This window comes from Plecotus auritus, assembly GCF_963455305.1.
Source record: "Plecotus auritus genome assembly, chromosome: 3".
Taxonomy (NCBI): Eukaryota; Metazoa; Chordata; class Mammalia; order Chiroptera; family Vespertilionidae; genus Plecotus; species Plecotus auritus.
The window spans coordinates 9,215,461-9,236,633 of record NC_137772.1 but is presented as its reverse complement, the minus strand read 5'-3'; the positions used below and the strand labels follow the sequence as shown (position 1 = coordinate 9,236,633).

The window sequence follows — 21,173 nt, the reverse complement described above, 5'->3', positions numbered from 1 at the left end:
GTGCCCGCAACCAAGGTACATGCCCTTGACCGGAATCGAACCCAGGACCCTTGAGTCCGCAGACAGACACTCTATCCACTGAGCCAAACCGGTTAGGGCCACGAGAATTCTTTAAAAAGATATTAGCCTATAAGAACATGTAATGAATAACTTCAAAATACAATGGGTATTTAATTTTAAAGCGTGCCTTTAACATTTATATAAAACTTTTTTGTACTCATTCAATAGAAACTTACTGGCCACTGGGTAAAGCTAGCAATAAAATTACTGGTCCGCAATGTGTTAACTAATTTACCCAATAGAGAGTTCAATGTAATGATCATAAAGATGCTCAACAAACTCAGAGGAGAATGGATAAACAGTGAGAACTTTAACAAAGAGGTACAAATATAAGAAAGTATCAGACATAATTCACAGGCAGAGGAATACAATAACTAAACTGATAAAGATACTAGAAGGGTTCAACAGTAGAGTAGATGAAGCAGAAGAGAGAATCAGTGACTTAGAGACAGGGCAGAGAATCAAATCACCCAGAGAATCAAAAAGAGAAAAGAATGTAAAAGGTGAAGACAGTTTAAGGGACTAGGGAACCTCATCAAGCAGACTAACATTTACATTACAGGAGTCCCAGAAGGGAAAGGGATAGAGAGAGGGAGAGGGAAGAAGAGGGAGGAGGGAGGAGGGAGGAAGAGGGAGGAGGGAGGAGGGAGGAGGGAGGAGGGAGGAGGGAGGAGGGAGGAGGGAGGAGGGAGGAGGGAGGAAGAGGGAGGAGGGAGGAGGGAGGAGGGAGGAGGGAGGAGGGAGGAGGGAGGAGGGAGGAGGGAGGAGGGAGGAGGGAGGAGGGAGGAGGGAGGAGGGAGGAGGGAGGAGGAGGGAGGAGGAGGGATGGAGTGATACACTGTTCTCTTGGGAGGTTTATACAACTACCCATCATCTGGTTTTGCATTAACCCCTTTTAAAAAGGAACTCTGGCCTGGCCGGTGTGGCTCAATGGTTGAGCGTCAACCTATGAACCAGGAGGTCACAGTTCCATTCCCTGTCAGGGCCCATGCCAGAGCTGTGGGCTCGATCCCCAGTAGGGGGCGTGCAGGAGGCAGCCGATCAAGATCAATGATTCTCTCTCATCATTGATGTTTCCATCTCTCTCTCCCCCTCCCTTCCTCTCTAAAATCAATAAAAGCCCGGCCGGCGGGGCTCAGTGGTTGAGCGTCAACCTATGAATCAGTGAGAACTTTAACAAAGAGATAAAAAACATAAGGAAGTATCAGACATAATTCACAGGGCAGAGGAATACAATAACTAAAAAAAAAAAAAAAAAAAAATCAATAAAAAATGTATTTTTAAAAAAGGGAACTGTCTTGGGAGGGATATGGATTTTTCCCAGCCCACCACTACTGGGAGCCGCTGCTTTGCCCCTGTATGTGTTTCTCCTATTAAAGTTTTTATGAATTTGAATAAGGCTACGTGTCAGTTCTTCAGAATCCATCCTGAATTTAGACTTTTGGGGCTTTCCCCAACACTGGCGAAGTCATTCATATTAAAGGATAGTTTTCCAGACAAGCAAAAGTTAAGGAGTTCATTATCACTAAAACAACCTTACAAGAAATGTTAAAGGGACCTCTTAGAGCTGACCAACGAGCACTAACTCATAATAGGAAAACATATGAAAGTATAAATTATACTTGTAAAGGTATATGTGTAGTAAAAGTAGTGGATTAATCACTTATAAAGCAAGTATGAAAAACAGCTAACTGCCCTGACCGGTTTGGCTCAGTGGATAGAGCGTTGGCCTGCGGACTCAAGGGTCCCAGGTTCGATTCCGGTCAAGGGCATGTACCTTGGTTGCGGGCACATACCCAGTAAGGAGTGTGCAGGAGGCAGCTGATCGATGTTTCTCTCTCATCGATGTTTCTAACTCTTTATCCCTCTCCCTTCCTCTCTGTAAAAAAAATCAATAAAATATATATGAAAAACAGCTAACTATAATAATTAGTTAAGGGATCCAGAAAATAAAAAATGTAAATTGTGATATCAAAAACATAGAGATAGTAAAAATACAGAACTTTAGAATGCATTCAAAGTTCAGTTACCAATTTGCTACATAATGTTGTAAGTTGTTATATGTAAGCCTCATAGTCATCACAAAGCACAAATCTAGAGTAGATGCACAGAAGACAATGAGAAAGAAATCTAAACATACCATTAAAGAAAATCATCAAACCACAAAGAAAAAGAGCGAGAGTAGAAAGGAACAGAGGAACTATAAAACAGCCAGGAAACAACAAAATGGCAATATGTATGTATTCATCAATAATTACTTTAAAAGTGACTGGACTAAAAACTCCAATCAAAAGAGAGAGCACTGCCCTAACCGGTTTGGCTCAGTGGATAGAGCGTCGGCCTGCAGACTCAAAGGTCCCAGGCTAGATTCTGGTCAAGGGCATGTACCTTGGTTGCGGGCACATACCCAGTGGGGAGTGTGCAGGAGGCAGCTGATTGATGTTTCTCTCTCATCGCTGTTTCTACCTCTCTATCCCTCTCCCTTCCTCTCTGTAAAAAGTCAATAAAATATATTTTTTTTAAAAAGAGAGAGAGAGAGCACTGAATGGATTCAAAAACAAAACCCATCAAAGATTATGGTGAGACAAAGCAAGGCATTACATAATAATTAAGGGGTCAATCCAAAAAGAAGATAAAACATTTGTAAATATTTATGCAACCAACAAAGGATATGTAACGGAAATATTAATAGACCAAAAAGAAGAAATATACAGCACAACAATAATAGTATGGAACATTAATATCCTCTTACATAAATGGATAGACCATCCCGAAGATGATCAATAGGAAAGCATCGGCCTGGAATGACATGTTAGATCAGATCAACATGACAGACATATACAAAACATTGCATTCTTTTTTTCTAATTTATTTTTATTTTTTACAGAGAGGAAGGGAGAGGGATAGAGAATTAGAAACAGATGAGAGAGAAACATCGATCAGCTGCCTCCTGCACACCCCCTACTGGAGATGTGCACGCAACCAAGGTACATGCCCTTGACCGGAATCAAACCCGGGACCCTTCAGTCCGCAGGCCGATGCTCTATACACTGAGCCAAACTGGCTAGGGCAAAACATTGCATTCTAAAGCAACATAATACACCTCTTCTCAAGTTGCACATGAAACATTCTCCAGGACAGATCATGCATTAAAAATAAGTCTTAACAAATTTAAGAAGACTGAACTCATATCAAGCATCTTTTTTAACCACAATGATATGAAATAGAAATCAATTACAAAAAGAAAACTAGACAACTCACAAATATGTAGAGATTAAACAACATGCTATTTGAACAACCAAAGTGTCAACAAAGAACTCAAAAGAGAGATAAAAAAATACCTCGAGACAAAAGAAAATGGAAATGCAACACACCAAAACTTATGAGATGCAGCAAATGCAGTGCAAGAAGTGTAGCATAAATGCCTGCACCTCAAGAAACAAAAATCTCACCCAGCCAGTGTGGCTCAGGGGTTGAGTGTCAACCTGTGAACCTGGAAGTTGTGGTTCAATTCCCGGTTAGGGCATGTGCCCGGGTTGTGGCCTTGGATCCCCAGTTGGGGGGGGGGGGCAGGTAGGAGGCAACCAATTGATGATTCTCTCTCATCATTGATGTTTCTGTCACTCTCTCACTCTCCCTCTCTGAAATCAATAAAAATCTATATATATAAAAGCCTAAGCGACCATCACAACCGAACAGATGACCAAACAGGCTGCGTGGGGCAACCAGGCTGGCAGGGGGGTCAGTGAGAGGCGACCAAACGACCGAGCAGCAGGCTGCATGGGGCAACAAGGCCAGCAGGGAGGTCAGTGAGGAGCGACCAGGCTGGCGGGGGGGGGGGGCAGTTAGGGGCGACCTGGCCAGCGGGGTAGGGGGGGGCAGTGAGGGGCAACCAGGCTGGTGGGGGGGTGTCATTAGGGGCGACCTGGCCGGCAGGGTGGGGGCAGTGGGGGTATCCAGGCTGGCAGGGGGCGGCAATAAGGGGTGACCAGGCCAGCAGGTGGGGCAGTTAGGGGCAACCAGGCTGGTGGGGGGGAGGGCAGTTGGAGGCGACTAGGCTGGCGGGGGAGGGGGCAGTTAGGGGCAATCAGGCAGGCAGGCAGGCGAGCAGTTAGGAGCCAGTGGTCCCGGATTGTGAGAGGGATGTCGTGGATTGGAGAGGGTGCAGACTGGGCTGAGGGGACCCCCCCATGCATGAATTTCTTGCACCGGGCCTCTAGTCTATAATAATAAAAGCGTAATATGCTAATTAGACCGGACAGCCGAACAACCTTCCTGACGTCCTTCCGGATGAAGCTGTGGCTGTGGGGGCCGAGGCAGAGACAGTTAGGGGCATCAGGCAGGCAGGCTAGCAGTTAGGAGCGATCAGGCAGGCAGATGAGTGGTTAGGGGTGATAAGGCAGGCAGATGAGTGGTTAGGGGTGATCAGGCAGGCAGGCGAGCAGTTAGGGGCGATCAGGAAGGCAGGCAGAGTGGTTAGGGGCAATCAGGCAGGCAGGTGAGTGGTTAGGGGCGATCAGACAGGCAGGCAGAGTGGTTAGGGGTGATGAGGCAGGCAGGCAAGCAGAGTGGTTAGGGGTGATGAGGCAGGCAGGCAGGTGAGCGGTTAGGAGCCAGGATTCCCGGATTGCGAGAGGGTGCAGGCCAGGCTGAGGGATACCCCCCCACACACACACATACATCTGTGCATGAATTTCGTGTACCAGGCCTCTAGTATAAAATAAAACAGCAACAGAAATTTCAAACAACCTAACTTTACATGTCAAAGAACTAAAAAAAGGAAGAAAAAGCAAAGCCCAAAGTTAGTAGAAGGAAATACCAAAGATCAGAGCAGATATACTAGTAAATGAAATAGAGACTAAAAAAATAATAGATAAGATCAATGAAACCAAGAACCAGTTCTTTGAATAAAGACAACCTTTAGCTAGACTCATGGGTTGGCTGGGGGGATGGAGATGGGGGGTGGGCAAGGGGAGACTTAAATAAATAAAGTCAGAAACAAAAGAGGAGATGTTATAACTGATACTACAGAAATATAAAGGATCATAAGAGACTACAACAATCACATGCCAACAACCTAGAATAAATAGATAAATTCCTTGAAACATTCTTCTAATACTGAATCATGAGGAAACAGAAAATGTGAATGGTACTAGTAAGGAGATTGAATCAGTAATCCAAAACCTCCCCACAAAGGTCCAGGATCAGATGACTTTAAATGTGAATTCTACCAAATATTCAAACAAAAATCAATACCAATAGTTCTCAAAATCTTCCAAAAAAAGAAAAGGGAACACTTACAAATTCATTTTACAAGGCTAGCATCATCCTGATAGCAAAACCAGACAAGGACTCCACAAGAAAACAAAAGTACAGGCTAATATATCTGATAACATAGATATAAAAATCTTCAAAATAGTATTAGCAAACCAAATTCAACAATGCATTATAAGAATCATACCCCATGATCAAATTAGATTTATTCCAGGGATGCAAGGATGCTTCAATATCCAAAAAACAAACCATATGATACACCACATTAACAAAATGAAAGATAAAAATCATATGACTATCTCAATAAATGCAAACAACAGCAACAACTGACAATATTCAACATCCGCTTATGGTCAAAACTCTCAACAAGGTGAATATAGAGGGAATGTACTTCAACATAATAAAGGTCACAGACGATAAGCCCACAGCTAACATCATACACAGGAAGCGCTAAAAATGTTTCCGTTAAGATCAGAAATTAGACAAGGATGCCCACTCTCACCACCCATTCAACAAAGTATTAAAAGTCCTACCCAGAAATTAGTCAAGAAAAAGAAATAAAAGGAATCCAAATTAGAAAGAAAGAAGAACTCTATTTGCAGATGATGTGATATTATATTACGTGTAAAAAGCTTTAAAGACTCCACCAACAAACTACATATATACAGAAACCTCCCCTTATACAAGGTTTTGCTTTCTGCAGTTTCAGTTACCTGTGGTCAACTATGTTCTGAGAATATTAAATGGAAAATTCCTGAAATAAATAATCCATAAATTTTAAATTGTGTACCGTTCTGAGTTTATGATGAAATCCCACGCCATCCTGTTTCAGCCTGCAAGAGGCATGAATCATCCCTTTCACTTCTCGCCCATTAGTCATTTATAACCATCTTGGTTATCAGATCATCTTTCAGAGTTGCAGTGCTTGTGTTCAGCTGACCCTTATTTTAAACTAGAGGCTCAGTGCATGAAAATTCATGCACTCCGGGGGGAGAGGGCCCTCAGCCCGGCCTGCACCCTCTCGTAGTCCAGGACCCCTCGGGGGATGTCTGCCTGCTGGCTTAGGCCCTCTTCCTGCAGGGAGCAGGCCTAAGCTGGCAGTCAGACATCCCTCTCGCAATCTGGGAGCCCTCGCTCCTCACCGCCCACCTGCTCGCTGCTCCTTAGCGCTGCCTCGGAGGCAGGAGAGGCTCCTGCCACTGCCGCTGTGCTCACCCGGCTTCTGACTGAGCGGTGCTCCCCCTGTGGGAGTGCACTGACCACCAGGGGGCAGCTCCTGCATCGAGTGTCTGCCCCTGGTGGTCAGTGTGTGTTATAGCAACCGGTCGTTCCCCAGGTCGATCAATTTGCATATTAGCCTCTTATTATATAGGAGGATAATAATGACCCCGAGAATAAGAGCAGTACTGCTGGCCAAGAAAAGCCAGACAATGCTTCATTTAAGTGGAAAGGTGTACAGTACAGTAAAATATTTTGAGAGAAAGAGAAAGACTACATTCACATAACTTTAGTATATTGTTATAATTGTTCTATTTTGTTAATTATTGTTGCTAATCTTTTACTTTGCCTAATTTATGAATTAAACTTCATCATAGGTATGTATGTATAGGAAAAAAATATAATATATATAGGGTACAAGTATTATCCAAAATTTCAGGCATCTACTGGGGTCTTGGAACATGTCCCCATCAGAAAAGGGGGGACTACTGTACAATGGAATTTTATTCAGCCAAAATAAACAAAGAAATTCTATCATTTGTGACTATTTGTATGGACTTGAGGGCATTATGCTAAATAAAATAAGTCAGACAAAAACAAATACCAAATGATCTTACTTATATTGTGGAATCTAAAAAAAAACAAAACAAAACCAAGCTCATAGATACAGAGAACAGCCACTTCCGGTGGTTGCCTTGGTTGGGAAGTGGGGCAAGTGGGTAAAGGGAAGTCAAAAGATAAACACTTCCAGCTCTAAAATAAATAAGTCCTGGGGATGTAAGTACTGCATGGCAACTATAGTTAATAATACTGTATCGTGCCCTGGCTGGTTTGGGTCAGTAGATAGAGCGTCAGCCTGCGACTGAAGGGTCCTGGGTTCGGTTCCAGTCAGGGGCACATGCCCGGGTTGCGGACTCAATCCCTAGTAGGGGGTGTACAGGAGGCCAAGCGATGATTCTCATTATTAATGTTTCTATCTCTCCCTCTCCCTTCCTCTCTGAATAAAAATATAGTTTTTAAAAAATGCTGTATCACATATTTGAAAGCTGCTAAGAGAGATCTTAAAAGTTCTCATCACAAGAAAGAAAAATTTCTGTATCAGCCTGCAAGAGGCATGAATCATCCCTATGTCCAGTGATGGATGTCAACTTGACTCACTGTGATTATTTTGTAATATGTACAAATATCAAATCATTATGCTGCATACTTCAAACTAATGTTGTATGTCAATTATATCTTATTCAAAAAAATATTAAGATGAAGGTGAATAAAATCACCTTCAAGGACAAAAATATATACATAAACATATTTTTTAAAACTACATTTTACATTTTACCAGATGTAAGCAAAAGCAACACATAAATTAAAACAAATTGGAGATGGCAAGAAAGAATGCCACATCCAGAAATAGAAAACTAGAGTATTTTGGAGGCAATCCTCCTAAATAAATAAGTAGAAAAGCTGGACAAATGTGTTAGGGGAAAAAGTCTGAGACTATGGGAGAGCTTTCAAGACAGTGATGATTTGCGGTGCCAAATCTCAGGAAAGAGGGAGGCATCAAAACATCTCTCCCTCTCTCTCTATGGTATTAGAAGGTAGATTAGAGATTAGCTCTTCGGAGGAGGGGGTAATGCCTGGAAGGGGATGGAGGAGGTGCTGGGGTCCTGGTCACCTTCTATTTCTTGTCTTGGGTGATGTGGTGACAGGTATGTTCATTTTGTGGTAACTCACTGACCTGTGCATTCACGACTCATGCATGTTTCTGTCTGAATGTTATACTTCAATAAAAATGTTTTCTAAAAAACTGTTGCCCTGTACTATTAAGCCTGGCGCTTTTGTCCCACAGGGACCTACCTCCCTGAGATCTCTGAACAGCAACCCGAGCTTCCTGCCTACATTCTGCTAGTGACCCCACGGTCACTGAGGAACAGGGGTGGCAGCAAGGACCCTAAGGTGACAGTAGGCACGGACTCGTACCTCACACAAGTGCACAAGGATGGTCTCACAGAGCTGTTGATGCTACTCACCTAGATCTACAAAAAGACGCTTTTTCCCCGCAGGATCCTTCACAACTAAGAAGGAAAGGTCAGGGCTGCTCTGCTCGGCGGACCCCAGCCTCTCCGGTGCCTTTGAATTCAATGTCCAGCTCTCTCCTATCTCCTTATCTGTGGGCATTTCACTGAAGGAAATTCCTTGTTTAATTGGTGGTTCAGAAAAATGGGAACATGCTTGGCCGGTTGTCTCTGGAATCCCACCATCATCTTCATCATCTCCACTGGCAATCAAATGAAAAGCAGGCTGCAAAATCTTTCTCACAAAATTACCTAAAGAAAAAAAGTTATGATTAATCTATTTCTTCTTTTTCACAAACTGTAACTTAAGATCTAGGCCCAAATCTACCCAATTTTACACAGCAAGGCTCCCTTTTATTTTTGGTTTTAGCACTGAGTTGTTATTACAAACTGGAACATGCCTCTTCTGTTACTTTCTTCCTCTTGTGTAATCTTGAACTTTTTCAATCCCCATTGACTGAGTACCTGTGTCACTTGTAAAAAAAACCATCTTACAGGAGAAGGTTAATTTGAGATGTGTCAATGTTGCCAATACAGGGCTGAGCCTAATGTTCACCAAAACACACATTCACCAAAACACACAACTCTTATTAATACAAATTGAGTAAAATGTATCTTCACAATCAACGATTAAAGAATGAAAGGTGTTTTTTTTTCTTTTCAAAAAGAATGAAATCCGGTCCCCCCAAAAAGAATGAAAAGTTTATATGAGTAAAGGGTGCCGCCAAGGTAATGCCCAGGAACACTGGAAGACTGCCATTCTCCCGGGTCAGGACATCAGCCCGGTCTCAGGAGCTGACTCTCCGCTTTCCCTGCACAGCAGGCCCCAGGGACACAAACACGCACAGCCAGCAGTCCACTGATGCTCTCCCGCCTCTCCCCGTACCTGGCCATTGATGATCGTGGCCTCAGAACTAAAACAATTAAATACATTTAGTATATTTCCACGTTTAGTCTGAGAGCTCTAAGTATCAGTGGTACTATCTTTACCTAAGAACAGGTAGTATGACAAGCTGGAACTTTTTTTAAAAAATGTTATCTTTATTGTTGAACACATTACAGATGCCCCACTTCTTTCCCCATTGACCCCCTCTACCCCACTCCCCACCAAGCCTTCACCACACTATTCTCTGTGTCCATGGGGTATGTATATATGTATATAAATTCCCCAGTTAATCTCTCCCCATCTCCCTTCCCCTCTGAGATTCATCCGTCTGAAGCTGGAACTTCTTTAAACTGTCATTTATTATTTATTACACCATAAAATTAAGTACTTTGGTAAAGCTGCTTCATGTAAATAAGATTAGAAAATGCAATGCTGTAAGAATTTTTAATTTTCATCTTTAGAACTGGTATAGTCTGAGTTTGTCACTTTAGTTACCAGATAGCATGAACCCTTAAGTTATATAAGGTACACATGCTTTAAATTAAAAAATCTTTCTCCAAATTACACTTAATTACCTCCCTACTCAAAGAAACAAATCCACTGTCTTATAAACACTAAACATCAAAATGAAAGCAAAAGCATTTGATCCTTGCAATCATATACAGACACGATTGTTTCTGGATTAGGGGAGATTAGGTCAACACTGAATGAGGTGAAAGCATATGTCAAAGGACAACAGAGCAATCTATCTATATATATAAAAAGCCAGCAACCGGAATGCCGTAACGACTGGAATGACCAGTCGCTATGACACCCACTGCGGCCAGCAAACCAGCCCAATCTGGGGGGTGGGGGGCCAACCTCCCGCAGCCCCTCCCTCCTCCGGCCGGCCCAGCTCCTGATCAGCCTCTCCCACCCTGATCAGCCTGCAGCCCCTCCCCCCAGCTGGCCCTGCCAATGATGGGCCCCCCACCACCACCCTGATTGGCCCACAGCCCCTCCCCACAGCCAGCTCCACCCTCGATCAGCTCTCCCACTCCGATCAGGGGGAGGTCCAGCCGGCCAACCACCCATGGCCCCTCCCCCAGGCTGCTGGCCCCCCGATCACCCCCCCACCCTAATCAGGGGCGGGGCCCACTGGACAATCACCCACAGCCCCTCCCCCCACCTGGCCCGGCCCTGACTGGGCCCCAATTGGGGCAGGCCAGCTGGCCAACCTCCCACCATCTCCTCCTCCTGACAGGTCTGGCCCCAATCCGCCGACTGGGGTCAGGCCAGCTGGACCTCACCCGTGCATAAATTTGTGCACTGGGCCTCTAGTACAAATATAAAAGGACAGAGTTAATTTTCCTGGAAATGCAGAATGATATCCCCCTGAGAGTGGATGTCACAGCACTAAGAGCAGTGGAGCCCTGGCTCAGAACCAGGTGCCAGGGAAGCGCTCTGGAGGCCTTTGACCTTTGGCAGGGAGCTAACAGGGCCAGGACATGACAGTGTAACTGACATAAATACTAATACGGGATTCCAGGAAACTACCCTGCTTTTCATTTCCCTTCCCCAATATTATCACCACACATCATTATTCATAGAGGGACAATTTTATGTCCGGGAATAACTCAAAAAATAACATTTCTGTGTATCAATCACAGAAATGTTAGGTGCTATAGCATGCAGGCAGGAGAGCATTTTAGGCAGATCCAACGTATGCATTTTGCGAGCATTTTGTGATTTCTTACATTACCCTAACTCGCCTTTCTGAAAGGTTAACCACAGGACTAGAAATGTCACCAAGAGATACACTGGAGGAGGGAACTGAAGCGGAGATGTGGACTCATGCACAATCCCTGCATCCCTGGTGCTGGCGGTGCATCACTTCACAGGAGAGCACCTGTGGTCTGATTAGGCCTCTCCAGCCACACTAGACTCCCGGTGCTCCCCAAACCAGGCACCGACGCCCATCTCTACCCTCTGCGTATGCTGTTCTGACAGCAAAGCCCTTCTTCCCTTCGTCCACAGGCTGACATTTTTTAAGCCCAGCTTGAATGCATCCGCTTTCAGAAGAGACATGCAGTAGAGACTGCTAATCATGTCACACTTCGGTTCTCCCTTCTTCCCTAGCAACACATCTCAATTTAGCCTGTGGCAGTCAGAGCCGACTATGAAGAGTAACCAGGCATCAAGGAAATAGCTTGCTTAGGACTCCCTCCACTCCTGACAGCAGAGCGCACTTAATACTGTCATTCATTCAACAAGTTATTAAATGCCTGCTAGTACTTATTGTTGTTGCTTCTGTACTATCCCATTATTAATGCTATTGATAAAGATATTATTATGTAATAAGCTCTGAAAATACCATAGTGAACAGTATCCCCGCCCTCCAGAAACATTAGGTGGCATGGACACAAACACAGCCACCAGGAAACTGCCTCAGGAAGTGGCGATTGCTCTGACGCCGCCAGCGCTGGGCAGTCCTGCGACCCAGAGGAACACGAGCCTAGCCTCAGGGCTCCACAGAAAAGGCTTCTCGGGTGAGGATGAGTCTTAACACACCAGGCTGGAGGCAGGGCCATTCAGACAGCAGCATCAGAGACTGCAGGGGCCCCGGACTGGAGAAAACGGCCCAGTGGGAGCCCAGGAGGGCGAGAAGAGCCAAGTATCGAGAGATGAGGCTAAAGCACAGGGGATCTCACTGTGCAAACTAAGACGGGGGCTTTTTCCGGAAGGCAACGTATTATCCTTCAAGGGCTTGAGGCACTCCAGTGGCATAAACAGATCACTCCAGCTAGCTGACTGAATAGGACGCTGGTACGCATCTAGAGGTCAAAGATGATACCACTGCTACTTGGGTAACTGGATTGATGAAGCCACCACTCACCGATATACCTACCACAGGAGAAACAGCAAGTTTTAGGGGAAAGGTGAGGTGTTTGGTCATGTTGAGTTTGAAGCTGACTGTATGGGCCTGGTGTTAAGAACAATAATCTTGACTGAAGAGAAAGTTTTGAGAGTCATCAACACAGAGATGGTAACTGGAGCCATGACAGGGAATGACCATCAAGGTTAAAAGGGGACAAGGATGGGTTCTACAATTACTACCACCTGAGGAATGAGAGACCAGAGCATCAATGTACAACTCAGCTAACAGAACACGGGGGGAAAGGAGGAGCCCTGGGCACTAGTACACTAGGGTCCTGACGTACAGACCAGTGTTTATGTGACTGTGTTCATGTCTCTTACCCTGGAAATTGTCTGCGCTTGTCGATCTGAAATGGGTTACCAGTTCCTTGAACTTCAGTGACTGGTCTGCTGTTTGAACTCAGGAATACCTGCCTTCTCTGCCCTGTCGGGTGAACACTCAGGATTGTGACTTCTATTCAGACCTTGGTTTTCTGTGTTCCCATTCTGCCCCCTTTGGACTGACTTCATTTTACACCTGGGACTCTATTTCTATATTTACCAATCTGAAACAAGTACGCTGGTTACATTTTCAGGTTTATACATCTAGATTCCTCATGAACCCTAAGGTGTGGCCTGGAACAATAAACAAGACTTCAAGATGTAACCTGGAAACCAAGGCCCAGGTCTCAGGCACTAAAAGCTAAGGTGGAAGCGAAGGTCAGAAATCCAGATCTGAGGTCTCACAGGTCAGACCTGAATTAGGCCTCTCATGTACCAACCAGAAAACTTCTGCATGACTCCTGCTGCAGCAGAAACCAGTACCAGGGCATGAATGGCCATCCCAGCATCTACACCCACAGGCACCAGTACCAAGAACATCCTGGGTAGGCTAATGTGTCCAAAATGTGTCAAGAATAGGAAGATAGGTCCAGAATTAAAGGCAAAGCCTAAAAACATGAAAAATCATGTTTCATTTTTTTCAGGATAGGTTAACACCCATAAAAACTAATAAATATTTACACAACTTAAAAAAAGGAAAATATGACCTTTTACTATAGCTCCATGACTGTTTAAAAAATAGTATACTTGACTGGCTGGCCAGTGTTGCTCAGTGGTTAAACATCACCTATGAACCAGGAGTTCACAGTTCAGTTCCCAGTCAGGGCACATGCCCAGATTGCAGGCTCGATTCCCAGTAGGGGGTGTGCAGGAGGCAGCCAATCAATGGTTCTCTCTCATCATTAATGTTTATTATCTCTCTCCCTCTCCCTTCCTCTCTGAAATCTAATACAAATAAATAAATAACAAATAAAAAACAGTATACTTACCAACATGAATGTTATCTTTAAATGCCACATCATGGAGTTGAAATATTAAATGGCGGCTAAATTTCTTGTCAGTGCTAGAATCTAAGTTGAAAACATCTTCAGCTGAACAGTTAACTCTGTATAACTCCTGAAGTGCTTTACAAACATGCTAAAAACACAAGAAACAAATATTTTTAAATGTTTTTCATGAGCAAAATTAAAATATCTTGGTACAAATATAACTCATTTTTTATTTTTTTTACTCTTTTATTTTGACTCACTATCAGAATGTATTATACAATATTACCAAATTACTTATGTATTGAATTATATATTTTTAAATTATACATGTTTATATTTAAAATTTCATAGGCTCTCAGGATTAAAGTCTTCCTAGAGGTTGAATAATTTAACTTATACATTAATCTCCTTTATAATCACAATAAAAATATTTCTTTTTAAGCATCTCTTTAAATACCATCTGAGTTAAAAAGTCACTAATCCTGTTGTTTAGAATTTTAGTTTTCAAAAGTTCCTCAAGCATATTGAGCCCAAATCCACCTCCAAGAACAGAGTCTCTGAGGCCAGAAGACGCTGATTGAAGGCAGTTACGCACTAGGCAACAAGCTTGGGTCAGGAGCACAAGATTCGGAGTCAGAAAGATCTAGGTTTGAGTTATGGCTTTGCCACTTAATAGCTCTGTGACTTTGGTCAGTGCAAACCTTACATTCCTCAACCGCAAAATGGGATATACTAGACCCTAACTTTTGGGATTGTTGTAAGGAGGAAAAGAGAAAACGAGGGTAAAGAGTTAGCACAGCGCCTGGCACGCGTAACTGTTCCAAAGCATTAGCCATGTGGTTAAACATCACCTATGAACCAGGACCAGTCGCTTCTCCTAAAGCCTCAGTCTTCTCATTTGCAAAACACAGTTACTAAAACATGCAGGATTAAAATGTTTGTAAACTGCCAAGCACCCACCCAGCTACCTAAAAGTCATGCAACAAATTATATTCATTAATGCTGTTCTAGATTATAGCTGCCCCCCCCCACCATGCTCTCTGATCCTACCCTCTTCAGTAAATTCTCACTTTGCCTAATCTTTACGAGAGCCAGCTATTTATAATGTAAGCCAGAGAATTAATTAAAAACAAAAACAAAAACAAAAAAAAATCCAGAAAATTCCTCAACTGCCACTTCGTTCTCAATGCTTCCTTTTTTACTGGATATAGTAATGTTAAAAAATATATGAACATGGCCCTAGCCGGTTTGGCTCAGTGGATAGAGTGTCGGCCTGTGGACTGAAAGGTCCCAGGTTCGATTCCGGTCAAGGGCATGTACCTTGGTTGCGGGCACATCCCCAGTGGGAGGTGTGCAGGAGGCAACTGATTGATGTTTCTCTCTCATCGATGTTTCTAGCTCTCTATCCCTATCCCTTCCTCTCTGTAAAATATCAATAAAATATATTTTAAAAAATATATATGAACATAAACTGAATTTCCTCCTTTTTAGAAGTTTACTCAGAGAAGCAATATTAAGAGATAAATGTGAAAAGAAAGAGTAGCAAAAAACAGGAGGAGAATCATGGAACCTACACAGGGTGTCCCCAAAAAAGTATACACACTTGGAATGATTATAAAATCAGTGTTTATTAACATACAGTTCATTTGAAAACTTTAAAAGAATGTACAGAAATGAATAATTTTTCTGTCAATGCCTGTTTTCAAACTGATGATGGTCTGGTCCAGGCACTGCTGATAACACGAAGCAATGGAATCACAAACATCAAAAATAACTTTGTTTGGTATTTTCGCACCTTCAATTCATCAGCTATTGCCGGGTTTTGTACCGTAAACTTTATCTTTTATGTATCCCCATAAAAAAATGTCTAGAGGCACTATAAAATAAATTTTCTTTGTTCAAAGCTTAGTCTAGCTTCACTCATTATTTCAAATCAGTTAAACCTGAAAATGAGTGAAAATTAAGTTAGTTATCAGCTGTTAGAGTGTGTATAGATTTTTAGGGGGACACCCTATATATTACATAGGCTAGATTCACTTAATGAATGAAAATACAGAGAGACAGATGGATATAAGGAAAAAAACCTGAGTCTGTAAATTACCTCAATGAGTAATGCAACCATCTTTTTTCCATCAGCTCCAGGATTGGCAAGTTTGTTAAATTCCAGATCAAAATAGAGCTTGCAAACAGCATTTTCAGGAATGACTTCATAGCAGTGTAAGAGATGTTTTCTAAATTGAATAGTTCATGATTATTAGGTTTGTATCTTATACCCTTTAAATCACAGAACCTGATCTTATATCTCAAGATACCATATTAGCTGTTTTAATTACAAATAACTATCTCTAGATATAAAAGCCTAAGCGACCAGAATGACTGGAACCACCGGAACGTCTGGTCACTATGACGTGCCCTGACCACCAGGGGGCAGACGTTCAATGCAGGAGCTGCCCCCTGGTGGTCAGTGCGCTCCCAAAGCCAATCACCCGCCCCCCCCACCCCGGGGCCGGCCAACCTCCCACAGTCCCTCCCCCGGCTGACAGGCCCCGATTGCGGGGCCAGCCCCCAGACTGGGACGGGGAACTGTGGGTGGGTGGCGGCAGACACGGCCCCTTTCCCAGGAGGTCCGAGGGCCAGCTCCCTCCTTGGGGCCGGCGGCCAACCTCCCGTGCTCTGTCCTTCACCCCGGCTGGCCAGCAGGCCCCAATTGGTCCGCCACCCACCCACTGCGGTGGCGGTGCAGCGGTGAGGGAAGGGGGAAGGTGGGGAACTGCATGGCACTGACAATGGCGGTGTTGGCGTCCAGCGTCAGTTCCTTCCATGCCCAGCCCGGCAACCATTGCCTCCTCTCCGGCCCGGCCCTGATCGGCCTGGCCCCGATCAGCCATGATCGCCGGCCAGGCCTAGGGATCCCACCCATGCACAAATTTCATGCACCGGGCCACTAGTGATATAATAAAAAATGATGAAGTGAACAATTCACCATAAGTTTATAGATCAGAGTATTAAGAGTTTCCAACAAACAAGATGTAACAATCACATTCTGTAATACTATTTAATTGGAAAATATGGTCCACTTCATACTGCTTACTCACAGATGATTTTGACATTATGTAACACTTCTAGATTTGTTTTTGGTGTCACCATGAAGCTAATTTTGTTTGAGAAAAGAGCTTTCTCACACTGGAATCCCATAATTACATATTCTTGGGATTCCATGAATTTTTTAATAGGATTTTTAAATTTACATATTTTCATTAGGAAAATAATATTTTAAAAATTAGTTAAAAACACTCAGCATCAACGAACTTGAATGAGCTTTCAGTGCTCATGTTTGCAGTTAACATTCTTGCTGGCACCCAGCAGTCTGACTTTAACAGTGTTAATAACAGATGCTGAGCCCAGCTAGTGTGGCTCAGTGCTTGAGTGTCAACCTACGAACCAGGAAGTCACAGTTTGATTCCAGGTTAGGGCACATGCCTGGGTTGTAGGCTCAATCCCCAGTGGGGGGTGTGCAGGGGACAGCCAGTCAATGATTCTCATCATTGATGTTTCTATCTCTCTCTCTCCCTTTCCCTCTCCCTTCCTCTCTGAAATCAATAAAAAATATATTTAAAAAAAATAATAGATGCTGACTTGATAAAGAAAGGATAACTTGTGCTAAATGAAGTGTGGATGGTTTCCAACACAAATATAAAGTTTGTAGTAATCTGAACAAGGAAAAATGATGAGGGAATTGTGTCATCATGGGGTACATGTAGTACAGAACCTACACACACACACTTTCTTCTCCTAGCACCTGGTGAGATAATTCAATGTTGTGACAAGGAAGCTCCAGAATTAAATTCTAATAGTAAATGGATAGTAACTAATTATGTGATTGAGAACTATCAAAGCCAATTCAGTCTGAATTCATTTCACAAACATTACTTAGATGAAGGAAATGTAATTTAATGTGCTGTCCTTTACAAACTACTTACCGGGATTTATAATGAAACCAAAGTTGAACATAACTTGTTACAAGGTAAATACGTTGTCCATCGCCCACTTCGCATTCCAAAGCAAATACATGAACATCCTTTGTAAAATCAAAAAAATTCAAAAGTTAATAAAATGAAAATCTAAAGTCAACTATAGCTATTAAATGTCCATAAGGAGTTTTACTATTCAAATTGTCAAACACTAGAATTTGAACATTTTATAAACATATTTTTAAAAAAAAGAAAAATAATCACCAGATCTATGCCAATCAAAATCTAGTTATTTGTATTTATTTTTACTCACTCAAGTAATGCATATTTAAGATAGAAATTAGAATATTCAAGTTTAAAAAAAAGGAAAAAATCAGTTTTCAATCAGTCTAGTTTGACTTCCTATTATAATTGTACTAGAGGCCCAATGCACAAAATTCGTGCACGGGGGAGGGGGGTTATCCCTCAGCCCAGCCTGCACCCTCACCAATCTGGGACCCCTTGAGGGATGTCCGACTGCCCATTTAGGCCCGATCCTGATGGGATCAGGCCTAAATGGGCAGTCGGACATCCCTCTCACAATCCAGGACTGCTGGCACCCAACTGCTCGCCTGCCTGCCTGCCTGGTTGCCCCTAACCGCTTCTGCCTGCCAGTCTGATCACCCCCTAACCACTTCCCTGTCAGCCTGATCGACGCCTAACTGCTCCCCTGCCAGCCTGGTCACCCCTAACTGCCCTCCCCTGCCGGCCCGATTGCCCCTAACTGCCCTCGCCTGCCGGTCTGGTCACCCCTAACTGCCCTCCCCTACAGGCCTGGTCGCCCCTAACTGTCCTCCTCTGCAGGCCTGGTCCACCCCAATTGCCCTCTTCTGCTGACCTGGTCACCACTAACTGCCCTCCCCTGCAGGCCTGGTTCCCCCCAACTGCCCTCCCCTGCAGGCCTGGTTCCCCCCAACTGCCCTCCCCTGCAGGCCTGGTCACCCCTAACTGCCCTCCCCTGCAGGCCTTATCGCCCACAACTGCCCTCCCCTGCCAGCCATCTTGTGGCAGCCATCTTGTGTCCACATGAGGGCGGCCACCTTTGACCACATGGGGGCGGCCATCTTGTGTGTTGGAGTGATGGTCAATTTGTATATTACCTCTTCATTATATAGGATTTGCTAATTTATGAAATTAAACTTATTTTTTAAAACTAAACATCATAAATGATTTGGGATAAAATTAATAATTCTTTAGTACATATAAAAACATGAGGATAACAAATTTTAAATGGAATATTTGTAAGTTAATCTTAAAAGCTTAAAGGAAGTTTTAAAATGCTTAACTTTAACAAGCAACTATAAATTGTCTTTTCTATGAGAAACCAATCTTTTTTAAGTTAATTGCTGTGGCACTTGGTATAACTGCTTGTGGCTGCTGCCATAAAGAGTTTCTTCCAATAAAGGAAAACTCAAGTTCCTCTGTCCCCTTTTAGCTAAAGGTAGCTGTTGAGCCTAAAGAAACTAAACTTCCATTTTCAGGAGTGAGAACTCCTAGGAGGACTAAGTGGCACGATCCTATTAAACATCTTCCTGAAATAAATTTTATAGGCTGTTGATTGTTTAAGTGCGGCAACCATACTCCTCTATGTGTTTTTTAATTCAAGATCAAATGAATCTGTCAGTATTTAAACTTCTGATACCTGAATTTGGTTTACACAGAATAAGCATGAAAAGTGTTTATGTTTCCCAAACTATTCTGATAAGATCTGAGTGAGCTTCTCCTTACAAGGCAAAGAAGGGGCCTTGTCTTAAACTTTTAGCACTGAGTTTTTATACAGCATCAATGATCAGAACCACAATATATTTATACTAGTTTTCATATATGCATCTTTTCATTACACAGCTGACCTTTAAACAATGCAGGGGTTAGGGGCGCCAACACCCATACAGTCAAATATCTGTGTCTAACTTTTGACTCCCCAAAAACTTTACTAATAGCCTACTGGTGACCAGAAGTCTTACCAATAACAAAAACAGTCTTTTAACACATATTTTGTACACGTATAGGCACACCTCATTTTATTGCACTTCAGAGGTGTGTCTTACAAGTTGAAAGCAACACCCTACAGCAGCAAAAAGATTACGACCGGCTTTACTGAGAGAAACTCACTTCGTTGCAGTGGTCAAGAACCAAACCCGTAATATCTGAGGTACGCCTGTACTATATCCCATATTCTTACAATAAAGTAAGCTAGCAAAAAGAAAATGTTATTAGGAACATTATAAAGATGAGAAAGTGCATTCACAGTGTATATTGAAGAAATCCAGGTACAAGTGAACCTACACAATTCAAACCTGTTATTCAAGGGTCACCTGTACTTCTTTATGTTCCCCGCAATGCCCCTAGAACAAAGGGTGTGCAAAACACATCTGATTTGGGTTATTTTTGAGCACCACATCCTTTGTGAGGCTAGCATGTTGCAAGCTCTTCCTCCCACTTGCCCCATGTGTTGGAAACTGTCACGATAAACCCACTCGTCTACTCCCAAGCACAAAAGGAGACGGTAAAAGGAAACACACGTGCTCTGGCACTAGGATTTAAGTTCCAGAGCTTATTAAATGTAAGCTATAATATTTGAGACATTTTCATTTCCTTCTGTTTAAATTCAATTCTCCTTTCCCTAATTTTGTCCTTAAAAAAAATTTCATATGCCACTCATTCATTTTCTTGTATTTCTGCGAGTATTGTATTAGTTTTACTCTTAAAAAACTCACTCTATTACTTTTCAGTCTATAAACATGGCCACTCTTCCTCAAAGCACCGCTTCATTTACATGTCATTACAATCTTTAAAAATTAATTGGCACTAGACATGTCATTCTTTTCCATTATTAATATAAAGGAAATGGCTAATGACTCGTAGGGATGTTTTTCCTAAATCATATGATATTAAAACCACAATTAAATTCTTTTGGTTGATATATGGCCTGAAATAAAGACAAACTTTATTTTTTTTTTCTTTTAGAAATCTTAAGTTATAGTAGCTCTAAAAACAAGGAGGAAATGAAAACATTACCTCTTTGCAGCTTTTAACAAAATTAAAAGCTTGAGTTTGGCGAGGAAATAGTTTCCAAATAGAGGGTGGCTCTTCTGGCTTTGACAGCCTAGGCCTGTACACTGAGGACAAGGGTTTCCTTTCGTAACGGGATGCTCGCTCTTCAATTTGCTTCAGTTTTGCTTCCCATCTTCTCTTCATCGGTTCAGAAGTGTGGGGAGACCAAGTCCTATCCAATGTAAGATGGCTATCAATTACACCTAAAACAAACGAAGACATCAATGTCTTTGTTTAGGGTATATTGTTTGGTAAAACTGCAAAACTCATTTCCTGCCCTAACCAGTTTGGCTCAGTGGATAGAGCGTCGGTCTGCAGACTGGAGGGTCCCAGGTTCGATTCCGGTCAGGGGCATGTACCTTGGTTGCAGTCA

General features: G+C 42.9%; 1 protein-coding gene across 1 annotated transcript in view; it reads right to left on the bottom strand.

Annotated features, from left to right (window-relative positions):
* Positions 1-21,173, bottom strand: part of PRIMPOL (primase and DNA directed polymerase) — a gene marked incomplete at its 3' end in the record, with an annotated part of 39,322 nt that overhangs the window by 13,196 nt on the left and 4,953 nt on the right. The window contains exons 2-6 of the mRNA XM_080661815.1: positions 20,765-21,003; positions 17,717-17,814; positions 15,838-15,967; positions 13,737-13,884; positions 8,580-8,876 (exon numbers count right to left, since the gene is read on the bottom strand). Of these exons, the coding sequence (XP_080517941.1) occupies positions 8,580-8,876; positions 13,737-13,884; positions 15,838-15,967; positions 17,717-17,814; positions 20,765-20,944 (853 nt within the window). The 5' untranslated portion in view covers positions 20,945-21,003. The remainder of the gene's footprint in view (positions 1-8,579; positions 8,877-13,736; positions 13,885-15,837; positions 15,968-17,716; positions 17,815-20,764; positions 21,004-21,173) is intronic.